General features: G+C 40.1%; 1 protein-coding gene across 1 annotated transcript; it reads left to right on the top strand.

The window, feature by feature from the left end:
* Positions 1-6,115: 6,115 nt before the first annotated feature.
* On the top strand, positions 6,116-17,838 carry LOC137242565 (odorant receptor 74a-like). Its single transcript, XM_067769838.1, has 5 exons — positions 6,116-6,465; positions 8,316-8,838; positions 8,911-9,006; positions 16,620-16,802; positions 16,917-17,838. Exons 1-5 carry the CDS (start codon positions 6,116-6,118, stop codon positions 16,968-16,970), a joined length of 1,206 nt encoding a protein of 401 aa, XP_067625939.1. The 3' UTR covers positions 16,971-17,838.
* Positions 17,839-24,633: the final 6,795 nt, after the last annotated feature.

Here is a 24,633-nt window from a genome sequence, read left to right as displayed (position 1 = left end):
TGGTAGAGTATTAGCAGTCGACCCCTCAACTAGACTATTACCAAACGAACGAATCACAAAAATAACGTCTTTGTATGTGGAGGCGGGGAGGGGGCGAGGGGCGGGGGGCCATTGACTCATGTAGGTTAGTAGCACTCCGCAAGTTGCAATTGAGGCTTGGCCCAAAAATTCTCGGAGATATATACCTCCACATTGTTATTATTATTTTACAGGTAAAGGTGAAAGTAAATAACTAGGAAGTGGCTAATAAAGAGAAAGAGGTAGAGTTAGTTGCAAATTTATAGGTAAAGGCCGAGTTATTGTTGTTGTAGCAGTGCTTCGCCCCATCCAATAGGTGCGACCGATCACAAATTGTCATCAATATCCTCTAACGGGAGTCCAAGGAAACTTGTTTTTTCAACAGGGGTGGACCATAATGTGAGGGGTGTTAGAGGCGTTAGTTCCACATTACAATTAAAGAGATGGTTGGTGTCATGTGGGGACACATTGCAAGCAGGGCATACATTTTGTATGTCGGGGTTGATTCTGGATAGGTAAGAATTTAACCTGGTACAGTATCCAGATCGAAGTTGAACTAGAGTGACTCGCGTTTCCCTGGGCAGTATGCGTTCCTCTTCCGCAAGTTTTGGGTATTGTTCTTTGAGTACTGGATTCACCGGGCAATTCTTTGCATAAAGGTCCGACGCCTGTTTGTGGAATTCACTGAGGACCTGCTTTCGTTTTTTTGCTTCATACGGCTGAGTTCTCAGGTGCCGTATTTCCTCATAATGCTTACGGAGATGACTCCTTAAGCCCCTGGGCGGTGCTGGCTCATCAATCAGATGTCTTTTGGGATGCCCAGGCTTCTGGGTATTCAACAGGAACTGTTTGGTTAGCGTCTCATTTCTCTCCCTGATTGGGAGTATTCTCACCTCATTATGTAGATGGTGTTCTGGGGACATAAGAAGACAGCTCGTGGCAGATATGAGAGCAGTATTTTGGCAGGCCTGTAGCTTCTTCCAGTGAGTAGTTTTTAGGCTTGGCGAACATATCGGTGACGCGTAGCATGCAATCGGCTGGCCAATTGCTTTGTAAGTGGTAAAGAGCGTTTCTTTGTCTTTTCCCAAATACTGCCAGCAAGAGATTTGAAGATTTTATTACGGCTCTAGATTTTCGGTACAATTGCGGCTGCATGCTCACCAAAATGTAGATCCCGATAAAACGTCCCACCCAAGATTTTGGGGTGTGGGACAGTCGGCAGCGTAGTACCATCGACGTAGATGTTCAAAATGGTCGGCATTTGGGACGTCCATGTTGTGAATAAGGTCGCGGAAGATTTAGTCGGTGATAATGCCAGGTTTCGCAAGGCGAAAAAACTGGAGAGGTCAGGGAGGTAGCCGTTTATTCTGTTACAAAGCTCATCGATCTGTGGGCCTGAGCCTGTGGCCATTATTGTGCAGTCATCAGCGTAGGAAACCATAGTAAATCTTTCTGGTGGCGAAGGTAGCTTTGATATGTAGAAGTTGGACAAAAGTGGGGATAGGACACCACCCTGTGATACCCCTTGTTTAATTCTTCTTGGTTTTTATGTTTCGTTTCTAAATTGCACTGATGCCTGCCGACCACCCAGATAATATGCGGTCCACCTTTTAAGACATGGGGGAAGGGTAGACGCTTCCAGGTCTTGCAATAACGTGCCATGGCTGACCATATCAAAAGCTTTTGATAGGTCTAGCGCAACGAGTACAGTTCTATGGTGGGGGTTTTGATTTAAACCGCAATTTATTTGGGTACTGATGGCATTTAGCGCGGTGGTGGTGCTATGGAGTTTTCTAAAGCCATGCTGATGACTGGCTAGCTGCAAATTTCCTTTGAAGTAGGGGAGCAAAATGGCTTCAAGCGTCTTGGCTACTGGCGATAGGAGAGATATCGGGCGATATGACTCTCCTATGTTAGCTGGTTTCCCAGGCTTTAGTAGCGAGACCACCTTGGCCATTTTCCACTTTTCGGGAATGACAAATGTGGAAAGAGACAGGTTGAAGACATGCGCTAAATATATGAAACCCTCTTTCCCAAGGCTTTTAAGCATCGGCATGGCTATGCCGTCTGGGCCCACTGCTTTGGATGGTTTAGCATGATCGATGGCATCCCCGACCTCTTTGGCGTTGATGGCAATTGGAGACGCGCTGAATTTATATTTATGTGCGTGTCTGTTTGCCCTCCGTCGATCTTTGCCGACCGTAGAATGCATTATATATTGTCGGCAGAAAGCGCTCGAGGATTTTCTCGCATCCGACAGCACTTCATCGCCAAAGGCGATGGAGATTTTGTCATTGTGCTTAGACGGATTTGATAGGGACTTTACGGTGGACCAAAGCTTACCTACACCGGCAGAGAGGTTACAACCGCTTACGTGCTCCTCCCATTTCGCCCGCTTGTGTTCATCCACAAGCAATCTGATGCGTTGGTTTATATCCCTTATTTGGGGGTCGCCGGGATTGAGCTGTCTTATAAGGTCACGTTCTCTCGCGGATTCAATGACCTTGCGGAAAGCACGCTCCCCTTGGCGAGCATCAGTCGGAATAGGGACGACAGCGAAGCGGTTGTCTATAAAGGATTTGTATTCGTCCCTCTTTCCTTTTTTAAAGCATATGAAAGTGCGTTTTTCTGTGACGATGAAGTCGGCGGTACGCTCGAGCGAAATAAGTATAGGCAGGTAGTCGGATGCCAATGTTACCATCGGCTGCCAGTTGACGCAGTTTAAGAGTTCTGCGCTCACTATTGAAATATCCGGCGAGCTGTGACAGCTTCCTACCATACGTGTGGGGGCGTCTCCGTTTATTGTGCAGAACGTCGTTTCTTCTATTTGATCCGCCAACATCTCACCCCTACTGTCCGCCCGCAAGTTTGAATGCCATAGATCGTGATGGGCATTGAAATCGCCTAATATAATGCGATTGTTGCCAGTGAGTAAGGCGCTGATATTAGGGCGGCATCCACTGGGGCAACAGGTGGCAGGAGGGATGTTGATGATTTCTAGGTTTGCATCGCCTGACCGGACAGATAAGCCTTGACGTTCTAAAACACTGTCCCTGCGGCCAATGTCGGGATCAAATATGTGATATTGCACAGAGTGGTGTATGATAAACGCAAGGCTACCTCCATTTCCGCTCTCGCGATCTTTTCTGTGGACATTATACCCAGAATAAGTCTGCAGAGCACATCTTGCTGTGAGTTTGGTCTCCTGAATCGCAGCAATGCGGATGTTGTGCCGCTTCATGAAATCGACTATCTCCGTGATCTTCCCAGTTAATCCATTACAGTTTAACTGCAGAATCCTGAAGTGCAACGGGGGAGACGTCGTCACTCTGGGAGTAAGTGACGGGTGACTACGCCTGGGTTGTGAAAGGCTAGGACGCAACTGCTGTTGTGGCCCTGGGACTGGACGTCCTTGGGTAAGCATTGGGGTACCCGGTGTATTTGGGTTTGCGGCCTGGCAACATGGCGCTATGAAACCCGTCGAGGGGTTGCCGTCGCGGAGACCGGAACATCTAGGAAAGTGGCACCGTCCAAGACAGGAGCTGCATTGGGCGGATGTCGCAAACATATATATTCTGTGCTGGTAAACGGTGCAAAAGGAGGTAGGGACTAACAGTCTTTTTCCCTGACCTACACGATTGCTGCCGGAAAAGAGAAGAAGACGGGGGCAGGGGCTGATGCTCGCCATCTCTCCCGACTCTACTACGGAGGTTGTAGATATGAGTGGGAGCGGCCGTATGAGTTGGTGGTGCCGTGGGGCGCGAGCAGCAGTGGATACTTCTTGTGGCTTGCTGAGCAGCGGGGCTGCTGGAAGGTAGTGGGGGACGCTAAGGCGTAGACTACGGGACGCCCTTGGGCGTGGACGTCGGGTTTTGGGATCCAGCCCAGAACAATCTGTCCAATGCAACCATCCCTTGCACGAGACACACTGACAAGAGTATGACCGTCCTAAAAAGATTCTTTTCCGGGAGACGCAGCAAGACCATTTTTCAGGACCGAGGTCAGGAGACGGATCCGAAATGGATTCGATACCTTCTCGGAGCAAGAGAATATGGAGCAGTCCCGCTGCAAGGAGCTGCTGGGAGGAAGACAATTTGTGGGAGGGACGCAACAAATTAAATGGGGTTACACCGAAATGACAGTCCTTGGTCGGGAAAAATCCCGAGTCGCTCTGGTACATAAACCGACTGCCTTGGGAAGCGTAAAGGCGGAGTCGTGGAGCTGGGTGGTTGGTGGTTGTATTTATTGGTCTATAATAACCATTTTTATGATGGTGGTAAGTTTTCTCCACGTAATGAGTACGGGCTCCATCAAGGGTGAGGCTAGATACCAAAGTCACCTTCTTTGAATATTTTCGAAAGGCCGGCGAGAAGACAGCGCCTACAATGGGGAAACTGAGCCTATTCGTGCTATAAGAAATCTGCATCCGCTTCTCGTTTTGGGCTGATATGGAGAGATTGACTTCTGCCTGTTCCAATTTCCAACAGAACACGGCCACTTCCGTGAATACATCCACAGAGTGAGGAGAGGTCGAGAATCCAAACTGTCTATATTGTGGACACATTGACGACAGATACTACCACTTTTTCTTGTGTTAAAAGTGCTCTTAGTCTCTAGATTAACGCCAATCTACTTAAATTCAGATTCCAAACTTCCACTGGCCTTGATACGAATTTTTCCATCTATCGATTCCATTGACATCGGCCTATGATCTTTGGAATGAATTTTCCGTTATATAGCCACCTGTTCTTGTTTTCAGGCAGACAAGAAAACATGTCAATGCTTCTCTGTCGTGTACTTCGATAAACCAGCCTTTGACTTCAAGCACAAGCATCACTTTCTTCTGTTTAGACCCAAGTTTCCAAAAAGCAGCGCCTTAATGATATATCTGCCCCATTGCATGGATAGCTATAAGTTGAATTGTCCTTTATATTCTCGGATTTCCAATTGGGTATCAAGAGTAACAAGTAAGGAGGTCTAAGTTCGGGTGTAGCCGAATATTACATACCCAGCTGTACACTTGAAATGCTGTTGTTGTTTGTTTTGTGTGCTTAATAGTGTTACAAGGCTGCGCAATAATACATATATATATGGTTTTATTCTGAACTAATTTTTCTTCGAGTTATGGCTCCCGAAAAATAGAAAATTGCTTAGTCATAAAAGGGCGGTGCCACGCCCATTTTTTAAAATTTTAAGTTTTTCCTATTTATTGTTATAAATCCACTTGGGAAATGAAATACCATTGATATAAAGCTCTTTTTTTGCAAAGATATAGCTTATTTTATTCGTCCACGATCCTTTTAAAAATCTTTTATATAAAAGTGGGCGTGGTCCTTAACCGATTTCGTAAATTTTTCTTCAAAGTATTCCTTATAGTAAAGGCAACCTCTCTGCCGAATTTTGTTACGATAGGTTTAACGATTTTTGATTTATGATTAATAATATTTGTAAAATTGATTTTATCACAAGTGGACGGTGCCACGCCCATTAAAAAAAAAATTTCTGTCTTAATATCAGTCCACACGTCAAATTTCAACATTCTAGGTTTATTATTTACTAAATAATCAGGATTTTTGTGTTTTCCAAAATGATATATATAAAAAGTGGGCGTGGTTATCATCCGATTTCGCTCATTTTCAATACCAATTTATTCTGGGTCCAGATAAGCTCATGTACCAAATTTGGTGAAGATATCTCAATATTTACTCAAGTTATCGTGTTAACGAACAGACGGACGGACGGACATGGCTCAATTAAATTTTTTTTCGATACTGATGATTTTGATATATCTATCTCGATATTTATCTCGATTCCTTTATACCTGTACAACCAACCGTTATCCAATCAAAGTTATAATACCCAGTGTACAAGTACAGATGGGTATAAAAAATTATAATTGATCTATTATATAAAAAAACTCTTCAAAAATTCAAAACAAAGTTTAATCACCAACTTAATGTTGTAATGACATAATTACGTCTGTAATGCGTAAATATAAGTTCATAAACATGCGCACAATTAACCAAAACTCAAAGGTCGTATATAAAGGACGCAAACTTTAACGACAACCTAATAAAGAAGTGTTTAAAGAATTAAAATGTATCGACCGCGCCTTTTAAACGGAAATAAAGTTCCAATGTCTTGGCCCATTGCCTGTTATCGACTGTTAAATCATATTTGTTGGCCACTCCAGGATAATGCAAGTAGGACGTTCCAACTTCTGGATCGTTTGTTTTGGATGCTGGGTTTTATCATATTTATGCAACACAATGACGCTGAGTTACGTTATATAATTGTCCATAAGGATAACTTAGATAAGATGCTGATTTGTGGACCGACTTATCTGATATTGGTTGAAATACAGTTTCGTGCATTTCAAATTGGTCTCAATAAAGAAAGTTTCAAACGTTTCTTGAAGAAATTTTATGCTGAAATATACCTTGACAAGTGAGTACCGTTAAAAAATATTTCGAGATATGACCGCGAAAATGAGGCAAGCAGGAGGAAAACAATTTTATTGGCGATCAATTTTTATTATTGGAAAAGGGACAACATATATATTGTAACGAATTTACTGCAATTCCCCTTATTTGCAATCTTCTGCTAACGTTCGAATCACTAAGCTGTTGAATAAATAACTCCAATATATAATATTGCAAAATGGTCTTTATTAAAGTACTTAACAATAACACTCCAACTATTTTCAAAATAATACTGCTATTGCTCGCTAGATAGCGTCTTAATCGAAACCGATTGATAGCTTAAATGAAACTAAACTCTCGCGCCTCTACTGTCGCCTTTTTATACTGTCTGATTTCCTCGTTGCATTCTTCTAGGGTTTTCCATTCCAGAACTTACTAGTTAGTTATCAGCTACAAAATCACCAGCCACAACTATGTTTATTGCTTCTCATAATACTTGCACAAATTACTGCCCTCTCTTGTGAACACCTTAGATAAGATATATGCATGTGTTTGTGCGTTGCTTCTCCGCTGCTCGTATGGACATGTGTGTAGACATAATGACTGAATTATTGATGTGCATACAAATCACTGTTTAGCATCGGCTTAGAGATGGCAATACCCCTTAGTGTTGCTACTATTCGTAACAATATATATTAATAAAGTCTAGAAGCGGTTTATCGTTCAATTTTGAGGTAAAGGTGCTGGCGTATTTAGCTTGTATTGAACTCAAACCTCTAATATACTGAATACATATGTCCATAGTGTTATCAAAAGTTGGGAAGCTAGACGTCGAAAAACTAAAATCGCGACACTGCCAATGATTTCGCAACTCGAATCTGCCACCCCTGAGAGCACAAGTCAGCATGACGGAATACTAGAGCATTGGGAGCATATCTCTGAAGCACTTCGTACTACCGCGCTAACTACCGTGGTCACGGAGTCCATCTTCCGTGGCAACCATACCTTGCCCTAGTTAATATCAGACTTAGCCCTGCATCCATAATCCGCGCGCTTATCCCTTAATTTTGGAAGCTTCACACAACTTGGAGCTTTTCCAAGGTCACGTTATAGTTGCGCCCTACAAACTAGTCCTCAATATATCATGGTTCTAAATTGAATAACGGTATTGGTGTAGCAGCCTCCATCGCACATATTGCCACAGTGTTACTTAGTTACATAATTAAACCACGTAAACGGTTAAGGCCGTCCAACTAGGTGTCCCAGACGCTTCTTCGCTGTGCTAACTGGTGGATTTCGATAAGAATACCTTTTTGAGCGAAACATCATCTTTCAGTCATGTAACATGATCTAGTCACGTAGCCGCTGGGGTTTTTATTCGCAGGTCTATGTTGGCGTCTGCAAAAAGCTCGTACAACTCATCAAATAATCGTTTGACCTGCTCATGCCTTCGACGGGCCCATCCCAAGCGCTCGCTCTTTCGATCGACTGTGTTTTGGCTACGGCCCCCAAAGCGCTGAACTATTCTTAATGCTTCCCAGCCTGCAAATCAACTCTCTGTGTCCTCGCCCTAATTGTGTTTGAAAGTTTTTGAGTAAGTCAGTTTGGTAATACGACCACCTGTCTTACCAGGCGAATTCACCGGGGGCAAATAACTGTCCACCACAGCAGCGCCCTTGCCCCCCTCACTCTCCGAGATGGCTCAGTATCGAAAAGGCTCCCTACAAATACAGCCGACTATAATCCCTAAAAGCAAATCATCCAATAGGCGCGATCCACATAATACTATCGTTAGTATAAAGCGTCTTTAGCTCATGAATTTTACTCATCATCAATGAAATGAATTTCAGAAATAATGCCATCTTTCATTTGCAGGTCATCTCATCCTGAATTATATGCCGAAATTCGAAGAAGTTTACGTCCAATTTGGTTTTTATCTATCCTGTATTATACTACTTTGTTCTCTTACGTAATAACGTTGATAAGTAATTACAGAAATAGTGTTCGAGTACCAGTCTTCCAAATGTACTATCCCTTTGATATTTCACCCACTCAAATTTATGTGCCTATTATTCTTTCTAATCTTTGGGTTGGTTTCACTGTAATCTCAATGGTTGTGGGTGAGGATAATATAATCTCTGAAACATTATTACATTTGAATGGACGATTCCTATTGCTACAAAGAAGTTTATGTCATAATGCAAAGCATCGAATACAACAAGCGGATTATAAAAATATTGCAGATGACTTTAGCAACATCATTATTGAGTCAATTGAAGAGAATGTACGTTTATATGAATTCGCAAAGAAATTTGAGCGTGACTTTTCATATCGAATTTTCGTCAATTTATCGTTCAGCGCTGGACTGCTATGTGTACTGGGCTTTAAGGTGTATACGGTAAGTGATATGAAAATGTGAATTTCAGTCAATATACAATATTATTACAAACTATTTTTGGTTTTAATACAGAATCCGACTGGCAGTTTTGGTTTCGTTTTTTGGATGTGCGCAAAGCTCATGGAAATGTTGGTGCTTGGTGAATTGGGCTCTAGGCTGATAGCCACTGTAAGTTTTAGTTTTCGAGTGTCTGCCTCTCGAATGAGCCATGTGACCAATGAGTCGTAATGTAACTACCCCGATTGTAACAGTTATTTTTCGGACATTCCTGGTATTTATTTCCAGTGGGAATATGTTGCCCCTGCTAGGGTTTATTATTCCCTTTCCCCTACTGCTGTTTCCGCTGGGTTATATTTTTCCATTTCGTCTACTGTCTACTGTCACCGGCGGCTGTAAAACACTGAGTTGGAAAATTTAAGTACATCACGACGTAATTAGCGGAACCGCTGAGTTTCTATTCGCTGCACAAAGATCTATCTAAAGTTATTAAGTAAACTTAAACGCTAGATCCAATCTGTAACATGATTTGGGTGGTGAGATGCTCAGGATAGCTCGTCGCCTTTAATACAGTCACCATCCACAACAGCTTACACATGAAGAAACAATTGTTCATAACTGCAAAAGAGATTGGAAAAGAAAATATATGTGAGGGATAGAAATCAGCAAAAAGGGGAGAAACATAAAATGTTCGTCCTATCAGATGAAGTCCTACCGCCTCCTTTAGCCCAACTTGCTCGTGGCCATGGGCGCTGTACTGACTCCTTGTTACTTACAGCGTTCCGTTCAAGTGACATTAGTCTGTCGTCCGCCATTCAGTCCATATTCCTACTGCTCACCTTCATTGCAAAGGCCAAAAGTAAACACCAAAATAAATCGTATGTTGTAGGTGGGGTCGAATCAAAACTAGGTTATTTTCTGGTATTATCCGACTAAACCGGTAACTTTATCAACCCTTATATTGGCATATTCCACGCCTCCTTACCCCGAAGGAGTGTGAGTTGAGTTCTTATTTAATTAGCTGGAGCTCGCCCTGACTCTGAGGAAGCCTATATTACTTTTGGCAAAAAACATTTTAACTCCTTTGAGACACTGTTTTATCTCTTTGTCTTCCAAAATATCTCTTTTCCTCAGCCAGCCTATGGTTTACTTCTATAGGTTTGAAAGCACAAAAGGACGAATCACTGCTACTCCCATCCATTTTAAGGACTATGGCCAGATTGGTACGGTACGGCTTGGGAAAGGTCAATGCCAACCAGTCCCTCGCATGATTACACTTTCGAAACCTCAGGTTATGAAATTCACTATAAAAGTAGCGAAAGTTTCTACGAGCTACTCATACTTCTTCGTTATTTCACCAACACTTTCATAGTTAGCCTCGCCAGATTTGAAGTGACCTCGCAGTTCGGCCACTCATCCGGAAGATCTTCGAGCACCTGCCCTTATCACTTCAAGGCACTACCCGAAACCACGCAATGAAAGTCCGGATAAAGCTGCAAGTAAAATTCGCTGTGTAATTCCCTCATTCTCTTTACCCAGAAGAATGACGATTTCGGCGCTCATGTCCTTTAAACGCTTCATTGAATTTGATGAATAATTTCATGCAATATATTTTATTCTTCTATCTCCGCTATACAGCCACCAAGGCTGTCAACATAATTATTTATACTCCTCACCTCATTCGCAATTTGAACTACCAAATCTTGTTGTTGCGTAAAGTTTCGCCTCAGCTTCTTGAAATCATTGTTATTGTGGACAGTATGAGAGTGAGGGGTCTTGGGACCATATGTACAAGAAACCTTTTATGGTGGGTCGCAACGGATCATAGATCGCTCTTCCAAAGTATATTGCGAAAACAGCTTATCGACCGTTAACTTTTCTCGCGACCCTGTGTGCATATTCCACAAATGGCGTGAAGCATGTGATGGTCTAAGTCGTAAATACTTTTGGAATGCTTATATGTGGGGAAGGAGTACCTGTCATGCACACAAATACAACCATACTCCATTTCAAACCATGACCGAAACAGTGTCACTTTAGAAGAAAACAGATGTCACAACAAATTTTACTGGCGTCATATAAAAACTAGGACTTCTACTGCGGAAGCCAATTCAGAATATATATTTATGTATATGTTTGTTTTAATAAATAATAAATAAATAATAATAAAATAATTACTGCCCCAAAATCATCTCGAACTAGTGCCGAAAAGATACTTAAATAATCCCGAAGTGATACTGAAATTGTTCCAAATCGGTCCCGAAATGATTCGGAAAACAATCCAGAAGTGATCCTCAACTCATCCCAAAAGTGCATCGAAACGAAATGATTTTAAAAGAGTCGCAAAGTGTTATAGAAGCCATCTCGAAAGAGTCCCGAAGTAGCCTAAAATGGTCCAAGGATATACGATACATTTACATCCCCTTTACAATTTGAGCGAAGTCCTTCAATCCATTATGGACGGACAAAGGTTGCACTTAGGTCCAATAAGTTTTCGGATCCCCCTTTACTGTATAACATCATGTGTCCACCTTTTAATTATTGATCTGTTATGTCTTCTTCCTAGATGTGTCCACATTTTAATGGAAAACAAGTAAAGAAGGCTAAGTTCGGGTGTAACCGAACATTACGTACTCAGCTGAGAGCTTTGCAGTCAAAATAAGGGAAAATCACTATGTACGAAAATGGACCTATGGTAACACTGTTATGTGTTGGTATGGCATGGGTATCAAATGAAAGGGAGTACTCCCTTGGCCTTAGTTCTATAGGTGGACGCCTTTTCGAGTAATCGCCATAAAGGTGGACCAGGGGTTACTCATGAATGTGATTGTACGATATGGGTATCAAATTAAAGGTATTAATGAGGGTTTTAAAAGGGAGTGACCCATAGTTGTACATGTGAAGGCGTTTTCGAGATATCGACCAAAATATGGTCCAGGGTGACCCAGAACATCATCTGTCGGGTACCGCTAATTTATTTATATATGTAATACCACGAACAGTATTCCTTCCTTTCAGATAAGTACGTGAAATAAGTTTAGTTAAGATATATCGTTTTTTGCGCAAGTTATCGTGTCAACGGCCGAGCGAAAGGACAGACGGTCTACTGTGTATAAAAACTGGGCGTGGCTTCAACCAATATCGCCCATTTTCACAGAAAGCAGTTATCGTCATAGAATCTATGCCCCTACCAAATTTCACAAGGATTGGTAAATTTTGTTCGACTTATGGCATTAAAAGTATTCTAGACAAATTAAATGAAAAAGGGCGGAGCCACGCCCATTTTGAAATTTACTTTTATTTTTGTATTTTGTTGCACCATGTCATTACTGGAGTTGAATGTTGACATAATTTACTTATATACTGTAAAGATATTCAATTTTTTGTTAAAATTTGACTTCAAAAAAATTTTTTTTTTAAAAGTGAGCGTGTTCGTAATCCGATTTTGCTAATTACACTCAGCTGAGCAGAGCTCACAGAGTATATTAACTTTGTTCCCATAACGGTAATCCGTCACGGCATAAACTAATCGAGATAGATATAGACTTCTATATATCAAAATGATCTGGGCGAAAAAAGAAATTTATTTAGCCATGTCCGTCCGTCCTTCCCCCGTAAACACGATAACTTGAGTAAATTTTGAGGTATCTGGATGAAATTTGGTACGTGGATTCCTGGGCACTCATCTCAGATCGCTGTTTAAAATGAACGAAATCGGACTATAGCCACGCCCAATTTTTCGATATCGAAAATTTCAAAAACCATAAAAGTGTGATAATTCATTACCAAAGACGGATAAAGCGATGAAACTTTGTAAGTGGGTTGAGCTTATGACGTAGAATAGAAAATTAGTAAAATTTTGGACAATAGGCGTGGCACTGCCCACTTCTGAAAAAAGGTAATTTGAAAGTTTTGCAAGCCGCAATTTGGCAGTTGTTGCAGATATCATGATGAAATTTGGCAAGAGCGTTACTCCTATTCCTATATGTGTGCTAAATGAAAATTAGCAAAATCGGATGACGAACACGCAACGCCACTTAAAAAAAAATTTTATGTAAGTCAAATTATAACAAAAAATTGAATATCTTTACAGCATATAAGTTTGTTGAGTGTAATAATTTTTTGATTGTATTGCTAAGTTCTGTATTTTTAAGTACAAACTCAAGTAGTCTGTAAGAACATTAGACTATTTTTGAAATTAAATTAAATAAATAAATAAATTATGTCAACATTCAACTCCAGTAATGATATAGTGCCACAAAATTCAAAAATAAAAGAAAATTTCAAAATGGGCGTGGCTCCTTTTTCATTTAATTTGTCTAGAATACTTTTAATGCCATAAGTCGAACAAAAATTAAACAATCCTTGTGAAATTTGGTACGGGCATATATTCTATGACTGTAACTGTTTTCTGTGAAAATGGACGAAATCGGTTGAAGCCACGCCAAGTTTTTATACACAGTCCGCTCGGCCTTTAACGCGATAAATTGACCAAAAATCGATATATCTTTACTAAACTTTGTTCACGTACTTATTTGAACTCACCTTATCTTGGTATGAAAAATGGCGGAAATCCGACTATGACCACGCCCACTTTTTCGATATCTATACCAAATATGAAAAATGGGATGAAACATTGTAATTGGATTGGTTTATTGACACAAAACATAACTTTAGAAAAAATTTTGTAAAATGGGCGTGACATCTTCCATATTAAGTATAATAAAATGAAAAAGTTCTGCAGGGCGAAATCAAAAGCCCTTGGAATCTTGTCAGGAATACTGTTCGTGGTGTTACATATATAAATAAATTAGCGGTACCCGACAGATGATGTTCTGGGTCACCCTGGTCGACATTTTGGTCGATATCTCGAAAACGCTTTCACATATACAACTAAGGGCCACTTCCTTTTAAAACCCTCATTAATACCTTTAATTTGATACCAATATCGTACAAACACATTCAAGAATCACCCCTGATCCACCTTTATGGCGATATCTCGAAAAGGCGTCCACCTATAAAACTAAAGCCCACTCCCTTTAAAAATACTCATTAACACCTTTCATTTGATACCAATATCGTACAAACAAATTCTAGAGTTACCCATGGTCCACCTTTATGGCGATATCTCGAAAGGGCGTCCACCTATAGAACTAAGGCCCACTCCCTTTTAAAATACTCATTAACACCTTTCATTTGACTCCCATATCGTACAAACACATTCTAGAATCACCCCTGGTTCACCTTTATGGCGACATCTCGAAAAGGCGTCGACCTATAGAACTAAGGCCCTCTCCCTTTTAAAATACTCATTAACGCCTTTCATTTGATTCCCATATCGTACAAGCACATTCTAGAGTCGCCCCTCTAGGTTCATTTTCCTACATGGTGATTTTCCCTTATTTTGTCTCCAAAGATCTCAGCTGAGTATGTAATGTTCGGTTACACCCGAACTTAGCCTTCCTTACTTGTTTTTATTTAGCACACATACAGTAATGGGAGTAACATTCCTGCCAAATTGCATCATGATATCTTCAACGACTGCCAAATTACAGCTTGCAAAACTTTTAAATTACCTTCTTTTAAAAGTGGGCGGTGCCACGCCCGTTGTCCAAATTTACTAATTTTATACTCTGTGTCATAAGGTCAACCCAGCTACCAAGTTGCATCGCTTTATCCGTCTTTGGTAATGAATTATCGCACTTTTTAGGTTTTTCGAAATTTATGATATCGAAAAAGTGGGCGTGGTTATTGTCCGATTTCTTTCATTTTAAATAGCGATCTGAGATGAGTGCCCAGGAAGTCACATGACAAATTTCATTAAGATACCTCAAAATTTACTCAAGTTGTCGTGTTTACGGACGGACGGATGGACGGACAAATCTAAATGAAGTTCTTTTTTCGCCCAGATCATTTTGATATATAGAAGTCTATATCTATCTCGATTAGTTTATGCCGTTACGGTAACCGATTCTGCTATATGGGGTGCTGGTCTGGTGGAAAGCGCTGGACACGGCGAGCACCTGTTGTTGTTGTTGTAGCGATTAGGTTACTCCCCGAAGGCTTTGGGGAGTGTTATCGATGTGATGGTCCTTTGTCGGATACAGATCCGATACGCTCCGGTAACACCGGCCCGACCATCTCCGGAACGATTTATATGGCCACATTAAACCTTCAGGCCATCCCTCCCTCCCCACCCCCAAGTTTCATTAGGAGCTTGGGGTCGACAGAGCCTCGTCTGTTAGTGAAACGGGATTCGCCGCTCGAAGGTGAGGTTGACAATTGGGTTGGAGAAGCTATATATTGCGCTACACAACCCCTTGAATCCCACGGCGAGCACCTCCAAAGTGTTAGTGTCAGTGTAATGGACGGTGCTGATTGGTATCAGTGGCGCTTTGAGAACAACACCTACCTTGGCACTGAATATCATGCTGAACATACATCCAGTAGATATTGCGGGAAAAGCAGCCGCGGCCCGGTCGTTGGTCAGGCTTCGTGATATGGGTTATGGGCTTTCTGACTTCGAACACTCTAGCCTTCTTACTAGTTTCGCCTTTATCCCGGACAGGACGGACTATTGTATGCCGATGACCGCTCCCTATGCAACCTTCGCCCCAGTCTTTTCCCCGAGGGTGGAGTGGGGAAGAGGAATTATTTGGGGCATGGGACCGATTAACTTGTTCACGGATGGGTCGAAGTTGGGCGGAAAGGTTGGCGGGGGGGTCTTTTGTCAAGAGCTAAATGTAAGCCGCAAGTTTAAGTTGGTTGATCACTGCAGTGTATTCCAAGCGGAAGTTGCTGCGATTAAGGATGCGGTGGATGGAATGCTATCCAGTGCTACAACGGTTAAGGAATTTAACATCTACTCTGATAGCCAAGCGGCTATCAAGGCCTTGAGCTCAACTACAGTGCGATCGAGGGTGGTCTGGGAGTGCCTGACCTCGCTTGCGATTGCATCGAATTATTTTACAATTAAGATTATATGGGTCCCTTGCCATTGTGATATCCCGGGTAACTGTCAAGCAGATCTCTTAGCCCGCATCGGCACAACTGAACCGGATGAAGACGGCTGTAGGGATTTCGGGATTCCGCTGGCCACCTGTGGATTGCTCCTCCATAGCTGGGCCTCGAGTCAGCTCAGCAAACGTTGGGTGGACACCACGTCTTGCGAAGTAGCAAGATCTTTCTGCCCGAAAGTGGATGGCAGGAGGTATGCTGAAATAATTGGCTTCACTAAGGCTCACCTATCAATGGTCATAGGGGTTTTGACAGGGCACTGTCCGATGGGTATCCATGCGGTACGTCTCAATATACTGGAAACTCCATCCTGCTGCAGCTGTATGGAGGATGATGAGGTGGAATCACCAAATCACTTTATGCTTGATTGCCCAGATTTTGCCAGAACTAGATCTTCCGAGGATTTATCCAAAGTTGACATCGGTATGATTCGGAGCTTTATCGTTGCTACTCAACGATTCTCTTAGTAGCTAGATCTAAGTCACCGTTGTTTTTGGTGTATGTGGTATCCCAACGGACCTTCGTGTTGTCCAAGTGAGCTATCCTTATCAGGGAAGCTACCACCTAACCTAACCTAACGGAGTACCGTTATGCGAACAAAATTAATATACTCTCTGTGCTCTGCTCAGCTGAGTATAAAAAGACTTACTACCCGTTGTTTTTTATATATTTTAATTAGTTTGGTTTTTATTCACTTTTAAAATAAATCCCGTGTTTTTACTACCGACTGTTCATATTGAAATCTAATCCAATTCCTTTTTCAACAGACGAACCAAATAAGTTGTGCTTTTTATGAGTCCAATTGGGAGCTTGTTTTAGAGAAGTCGAAAGATACGAATGCAAACGTACGTCTCATGAAAACACTACTTTTAGCCATCGGTACGAGTCAGAAACCATTTGTTCTAACTGGGTTTAACTATTTTAGTGTTTCATTGACCGCCATATTACAGGTAAAGAATTTTAAATAAATGACACATGTACATGCATATCTACATATATTTAAATATTTATATCTAAATATATACGTATCTTAATCTATATTTTTTCAATCGTTTCTTTTGCAGATTATAAAAGTCGCTGTTTCGTATTTTACGTTTTTGCACAACAAATCCAAATAAAAGTTGAAATAATCAAAACTTATCTTGTTAACTCACATCTTATGAAATAAATGGGAAAGAACGCTTTACAACCTAAAATAGGACTTTTCTAAAAGAGAAAGTCAAAACATAGACAAGAACCAATAGAACGAAAAAGGGCGAACAGTAAAATATTGTGTCGAATGTTGACATCACTAGGCTGTTAGTAAATAATCACGCAACAACAAAAACATTAAAGCGAGCCACACATGAACACAAATATTATCATTTATACACATACATAGAAGGCGACGACGAGATATCTCATACACAAACACATATAGTCATCAGCCGAAGTAGTTACTCACACATACACACGCATATGACTATGAGAAACCCATAAACTACAAATATACATGTATATCGCTGGTAACCAAGCAGGAGATTCTAGAAGGTGAAACGTCTAGACCTTTGGAGAAATATGCTGACGGGGCAACAGAGAGTATAAAAGCAGCGCAAGCTGAGGAATGACTAATCAGTTTGATTTATGTGAAGTATAATTGTACTACTCCCAAAGTAGTCTAATAAAGACCATTTTGCAATACAGAATATTGGAGTTATTTATTCGACAGTTTAGCGATTCGAACGTTAGCAGAAGGTTGCAAATAAGCGGAATTTCCCAAAACTCGTTACAATTTGAAATGGCGGAAAGTTTACCTATGGAGTAATTAGGCTTGAAACTCGCCAGTTTTAATGCTAGTAAGTTAGTAATTTCCATCACAGGGATGCACGAGGAAACAATACGCAATCGAATGCAACAAGTCCTGCGCATTATAGAAAGGTGGTGTGATAACAAAGGACTGCCTATTTACTTTATTTTATTTATTTGGATTAAGTCGACACAGACACAATGCGGCCGACTACTAAGATATATATTAACATAAATTAATGTTAAAATTAAAAAAAATTAAATTCAAATGTATATATTAAATTCAACCATATATATGAAAGAAAGTACAAAATATCAGGCCAGACGTGAGAGTATTGAATTATGTAACGCGGAAAACGAACATTCACGAAACCGAGTATACCCGTTGCTTTGCTTACCGTTGATGAAATATGTGTATTAAAAGTCAGTTTTGGATCAAAAAGAACGCCTAGATCACTTACAACAGATACACGCTCCAAAGGCGTGCTGTTTAATTTATACGATGTCAAACTTGGCTTCACTCGGTGAAATGTCATTAGTTTGCACTTCGAGCAGTTCAAAACTAGTAAATTTGCAATACACCAGCATTGAAATAAGTCCAAGCCTGCCTGAATAAACAAGTATGAGTAGCAAAGTTTAACATCATTCGCATACATAAGAGTTCGAGAATGTATGAGAGTTTGTGGTAAGTCATTTATAAACAAGGTAAAAAGTAATGGACCCAAATGACTACCCTGACGTACACCAGACGTTACATAAAACAACCTTGAGAGACTGTTTTTAAACAAAACTTGTTGAGTCCGATTCGCGAGATAGCTTTCGAGCATATAAGTAATTGCTTCGGCAACCCAAGTAAATCAAGTTTGTAAACTAAATGCTCATGATTGACAGAGTTAAACGCTTTACTGAAGTCGGTATAGATCACATTCGTTTGCCTATTTTTTAAAAATCCATCCATTACAAAATAAGTAAACTGTAGCAAGTTGGTAGTGGTTGCTCTACGCGGCACAAAATCATGCTGGCAAGGCGATAATATGGAGCTGCACATGTGTTGAAGTTGACATGTAATTATTTGCTCAAACGTTTTGGGAATAGCTGAAAGCTTAGCTATACCTTTATAGTTCTCGATACTAGACCTACTACCTTTTTCATGCTGACAGATGGGAGTCAAAGTGTTTGAGTCGCTCGAGTTAATCCAATTTACCGAGGGCAAGTTAAAATCACCAAGAGCTACTAAGCGATCTTTGTCTTGCAACTGAGAGTACAAGTTGCGAATAGCTAAATTATGGCAATTGTAAACATACATATCCGACCGGGCGGAATATGTGAGCAAGAAATATATAAGCTAAAACATCGCAATGAAATCTTTACTGCTATAAACTCAATATCAAATGCGTTGTCCGACAACAACAACTCGGATGAAAGGCTTGAGTCCACAGCAATGAGCACACCGCATGCTTTAGATATACGATCACGCCGGTAAACGACGTAGTTGTTTTTAAAAAGCTCAGCGATAAAATTGTCTGCGCTGTAAAAGCGAAACTTTTAAGAAAAGAGGTATTTAATTTATCAACCCTAACAAAACCGTCCTAGTGCATTTTACCTGCAGGCCTATCAAAACACTGCAATCAGAACTGCTTAACACATATTTTCTCTCAATACACAGAAACCTGGGCATCTCAAATGACATCTGACTGACGTGGTATCGCCTCCTCGTAACTTTAGAAGGAATATGCTTGCCACTATGAAGAAATCCGCCACTCAAGTATTCAGCCGCATGAAGAAAATGAGCATGAAAAGGCTATCCACAAAAAGGCGTCGAACTACAAGGCCACGGATTACTCGGTGAGCCTTCGTTCTTAAAGACAAATACCTGGAACTCGCAGTTGAGGAAAGCAACCACCCCAATGAGACACGCGTCACTCTAGCTGAACTTCCATCTGGATACTGCAATACGTTCAACTCTAACTTATACAGAATCAACCCCGACATACACAATATGTATCGTGCCTGAACGTATCCCCACATGACCCGCAATGTGGAACCAACACTTCTAACACCCTTATCTCTATCCAATCCAATCCTTTTGATACTGGAAGCTTCTTCAGACTACCGTTAGAGGATATTGATGAAAATTTTTGAAAAAAATAAAGGGCTGCTACTATCTATTCCAAAACCATCCCTTAGCGCCACCGAAATACGATTTACAATGGGATAGAGTTGGGTCGTTTCGTTCTGAACTTGTTAAATTGACCGGGTCTCTCAACAGAACAAGTGAACTAGATCTTCGATTTCGGTTCTATTTGTTCTTTTAGTTCTTTCTCTCTTCTCGTTCGCGAACATTGTAAATTCATACATGCATTTGTACGTAGAATTTCACAGTGAACACGAATGTCGATGATGCCACTTACACTAAAGATATGTGTGGCACTGCTACAAAAAGATATGTGTGGCAACAAAGAATTCTGTAAAAATTTGAAGTTAATTATACATATATATATTAACTTTTACTCATAACACATTTAAATATGCGGTAATTCTTTACGACAGCATGACACTGCTAATACGCGTCCAAAAATATCGAGAGGTATCAAAAGACGCGTCTTGACATCAATATTACCAATCCGAAGGCGGAAAATAAAAATTTTAACTCGTTCAAAAGATATTAACGAAAAACCGAAAAAAGACCCGCGGGTACCTCCGAAACCGGGGGTGGTATGCATAGTTTTTTTGCATAGAACACCTTTCTGCGTTGGCGGCCTTCGGCCGCGCTTATAAAAAATTACCATGGGTGGGTCCAATACCGGTTTGGAGGCCAAAACTATATCAGCGCAAAACACTTAAGTTCACAATTTTTTGGTGGGTACTACAACCACATGCAAATCGCCACCTTCAACTGCAAATATCTCCGGACAGAGATAACATTTTGCTTTTCCGCCTTCGGATTATTGATTAATACGCGTCTTTTGACACCTCTCTCGATATTTTTTGACGCGTATTAGCAGTGTCATGCTGTCGTAAAGAATTACCAAATATACCTACACAGAGCACTGCTGCATAGACACCCCCTCTGTACTTGTTGACTTTTTTGGTGGGTGTCAGCAGCAGTGAACAAATTTGCTTGAAAAAAAGGAACAGATGAACAAAAAGAACGACTTGTTCGTTCATCAGAAAAAGAACGAAAGAACCGAATCTTTGAAATGAACGAAAAAGCACAACTCTACAATAGGAGCAAAATACCTACCTGACCGAGCCATCATGTGGAATGCTCAACTAAACTCATGGTTCAACTATATACAGGTTGGCTCATTTGTAAAGCAACAAAATATGTATGTTCAAGTTGTCAAAATCTGTGTATCGATGTTCGTGCGAATGGTATGGAATGGAAACGTAAAACTTAGCAGTTTTTGTATGTGTAAGTAAAATGTTACCAATGTGTTGGTTTCATTTTGAGTTTGCCATCTCCTTTTGACAATCCCTTCGACCTTGCAATGGCATAAATAAAATCAGCTGATGAGATGAGCCAACCTGTACATAATTGAACCATGACTAAACTCTACCTTGAACAAAGTAATAAACACGTTCTGTGCCTGCACTCTATAGAGCAAGAGTCCGTGACTGCCAGTTCTTCGTCATTTTATAAAATGTGAAATTTTGTCAGCGCATACTTCCACCTGAAGTAGGATTGTTGGTACACTATGAAGCTTGAGTCATAGTTGCTTTATCCTGAAAGTGTCGCCAATCAGGCTAGTGACTTCTAATATCGTTACGAATACGCGAACGGTGTTGTGTTAAGATCAGAGAGTTTAACGATTAACCAGAAGAATGAACTCGGCTTATCATGGATAGCAACCGTTTTTCAAAAACAAAAAAAATAGAGTGAGATATGTTAGTTTTGTTCATTTTTGAATGCGAAAATTATTATTATCGGGTTATTATTAGTTCGTTATCGACGTATCATCGACCTGTTATCGATAACAATTATTACCGGATAGATAACGGTTTATTATCGGCGAGTTATCGATGTGCCTTTTTTATTATTGAAAGGTTATCGATTTATTTCCAAAATATGATCAAATTGCTATCAAAAAGTTGTCGGTATGTTATAAAAAAGTTGTGGATTTTTATCGAAAAACCATCACTTTTTTATGTCTTATTTCAGTGTTGCCAGAACTTTTTCAGAAAAAAGGCTAGACTCACAAAAATAAAGAGCTAAAAAAGGCTAAATATAATTTTTTAAGGCTAAGCAAAAAAGCTAAATGTTTAAGGCAACTTTCTGTGCGTTTTATTAATATTTTTCATAAAAGTCATAACAGAATAAAAAATTTAATTAATTTTCACTCCAACTTCATAAAAATTAGTTAGCAGATGCTACTTGTGTTTCATCTTAAAAGTGACACATGATAAATAAGACTCCACCATAGTCTATAAGTTTTCGTAATATGTTTGAGAAAATGGGTTTTTAATTTGCAAAATAAGAACGCCGATAAAACTATTTTCACTAAGGAAATCTCGTTATAAAGAACCCATGAAAGATGTAAACTCTACATTCCATACTGTCTGAGAACCTCTTTTTCAAGTTTTTGGTATGTGTTTTACACCGACTCCAAACGATATCTGGCAAATGAATTTTTAGAGGAAATATTTTCATGACACTTTCTGGGCTGGCCGAACCACTGCCGATGAGTGAGCCCCGGTTGATTAAAGTTTTGAAATAGGTTATTATGAATATGAATAAAGGAATTTGAAGTCGGATGGCGTCTTATTATAAGTCCAAGCAATTTTATATGTGCAATAAAACTTATAATAAGGTTACACTATGGTATACCAATCCTTATTCAACATCGTTATTAGAACAGCTTATGTAAGCCTGAGTTTGGGTGGGCTATATATAAGCCTTATATAAAAGGTCCTAATACTACAAGTAGTTTCAATTAATAAGGCCTTATATAAGTAAGCCTCACTTTTGTTGGTTCATAAGCCTTATAATAAAGTTGTTATATTCTACCCTATGGCTTATAATAATTCTTCACGTAAGTTTTACTTTATATGAGCTATAAGCCTTAGACACAACGGTATCCTTTTAAAAAAATATTATGCCTGTTCACATATGTAAGTACAGAAAAACGAGGAGTTGTCCCATTCGTGTGGATGCGAATTGCAACGGGTCGAGTCCGTCGTTTTACGCAGCATATATGTATCATTGCATAGCTCTTTTATCTACATGTAGACTAGAAAACCAGTTAAATGTTTTTGAAATCAAAAATTCAATTTCGCTCGGAAGCGGTTTCGATGCGGATGAAACAGTCATAGAATAGAGTCGCAAACACATGGAACGAAAATGATATTAGAGTGATGTTGCCTTAACAAAGCTACTACGCCTCGATTTCTGCCTACCATAATGCCCACATTATCTGTTCCTTAGCCCCTCAATTTTTTTAAATCTAGCCCAAAACTGTTTATCTAGGTTTTCTAAAATTTTGAAAAAAAGCTAAAAAGAGCTAAACAAATTCTAAAAAAAAGGCTGAAAAAAGCCGAAACCTAAATCGCACCTTTCAAGCTTAACGGAGAAAAACTGCTAAATCTAGCTTGAAAAAGCTAAAATGGCAACATTGCTTATTTCCTTTAGAAAGAGGAACATATCTAATAAAGTCTAATAAATCTAATAAAGTTTTTCAGTGCGAGTTTAAACTACAGTTAAAGTTGACTAGAATTTAACCTTGCCACTTTGATCGCTGGCAGGGTTAAACTCTAGTCAACTTTAACTGTAGTTTAAACTCGCATTGAAAAACCGGGCATTAATGTCAAAGAACTGAGAATAATGAATTGTACAATAAACGCTCACAGCTGAATATATAACCTTCGATAAATCCCAACATTAGAAATGTATGTTTTATATTGACCAATGTGAAGTATTGCGGTCATTAGATAAGCGTATAATTTTCTATTAAATACCGAACAGCTATAGTCGATTATTTAAGAAACAAAAAACGCAAAATGTCACTTAATTGTTTTTTTTTTTTTTTAAATAGTAAATCTCTGAAAAGACCGGACTCGGGCAAAACAATGGGGAGGGGACATATCATTCGAAAATTGTTATATTTTGTTTCTTCCAGATTAAAAAAAAATACAGTGAACGTGGGTACAAATGTGAAAAAATTTGCTCAGCCCAAAACTAGATGAAGCGCATAGTCATAGTCAAAATAAAATAAAGTTGTAACTAACTTTAAGGCCTATATGACTATGACAACGTCTACACACACACTATTCTACAATAAATCCACAATCCTACCCCAATCTTACAAAAATCGTTGGATCATGTGATCCACTTGTGTCATACTGGAGTACTCCATGGATTACTCTGATGTAATGCTGAGCTGGAGTATATAGTCCACCCTGCAAAATTCGCGAGTACTCTATGCATGCATGTATGGAGTACTCGCTATGGACCAACCGAGCGCTCCAAAATTAACCACAATTCATACAAAAAATATGGTCCAATTAACATTGCGATGTCCTAGGACTGGTAGACGTCCCTGCAAAAATCGTTGGACCATGTGGTCCACTGGAGTACCTACCATTCTACTCCACTGTAATACAGCGATGGACCAACTCATGTTTCTACACGAACATGTTGTAAGCCGATTATTGCTCGTTTCTAACGATTGTAATCACTACACGATGTTTATTGGACTGTGGGTACTCCATGGAGTACTCTGATGTAATGCGGAGCTGGATTATATGGTCCGGTCCTAGGACATCGCAATGTTAATTGGACCATATGTTTTGTATGAATTGTGGTTAATTTTGGAGCACTCGCTTGGTCCATAGCGAGTACTCCATACATGCATGCATGGAGTACTCGCGATTTTTGCAGGGGTGTAGAAACATGAGTTGGTCCATTGCTGCATTACAGTGGAGTATAATGGTAAGTACTCCAGTGGATCACATGATCCAACGATTTTTGCAGGGCTGTCCTAGGGCATCACAATGTTA

This window comes from Eurosta solidaginis, chromosome 2, assembly GCF_040869045.1.
Source record: "Eurosta solidaginis isolate ZX-2024a chromosome 2, ASM4086904v1, whole genome shotgun sequence".
Taxonomy (NCBI): domain Eukaryota; kingdom Metazoa; phylum Arthropoda; class Insecta; order Diptera; family Tephritidae; genus Eurosta; species Eurosta solidaginis.
This window is presented reverse-complemented; position numbering and strand designations above follow the sequence as displayed.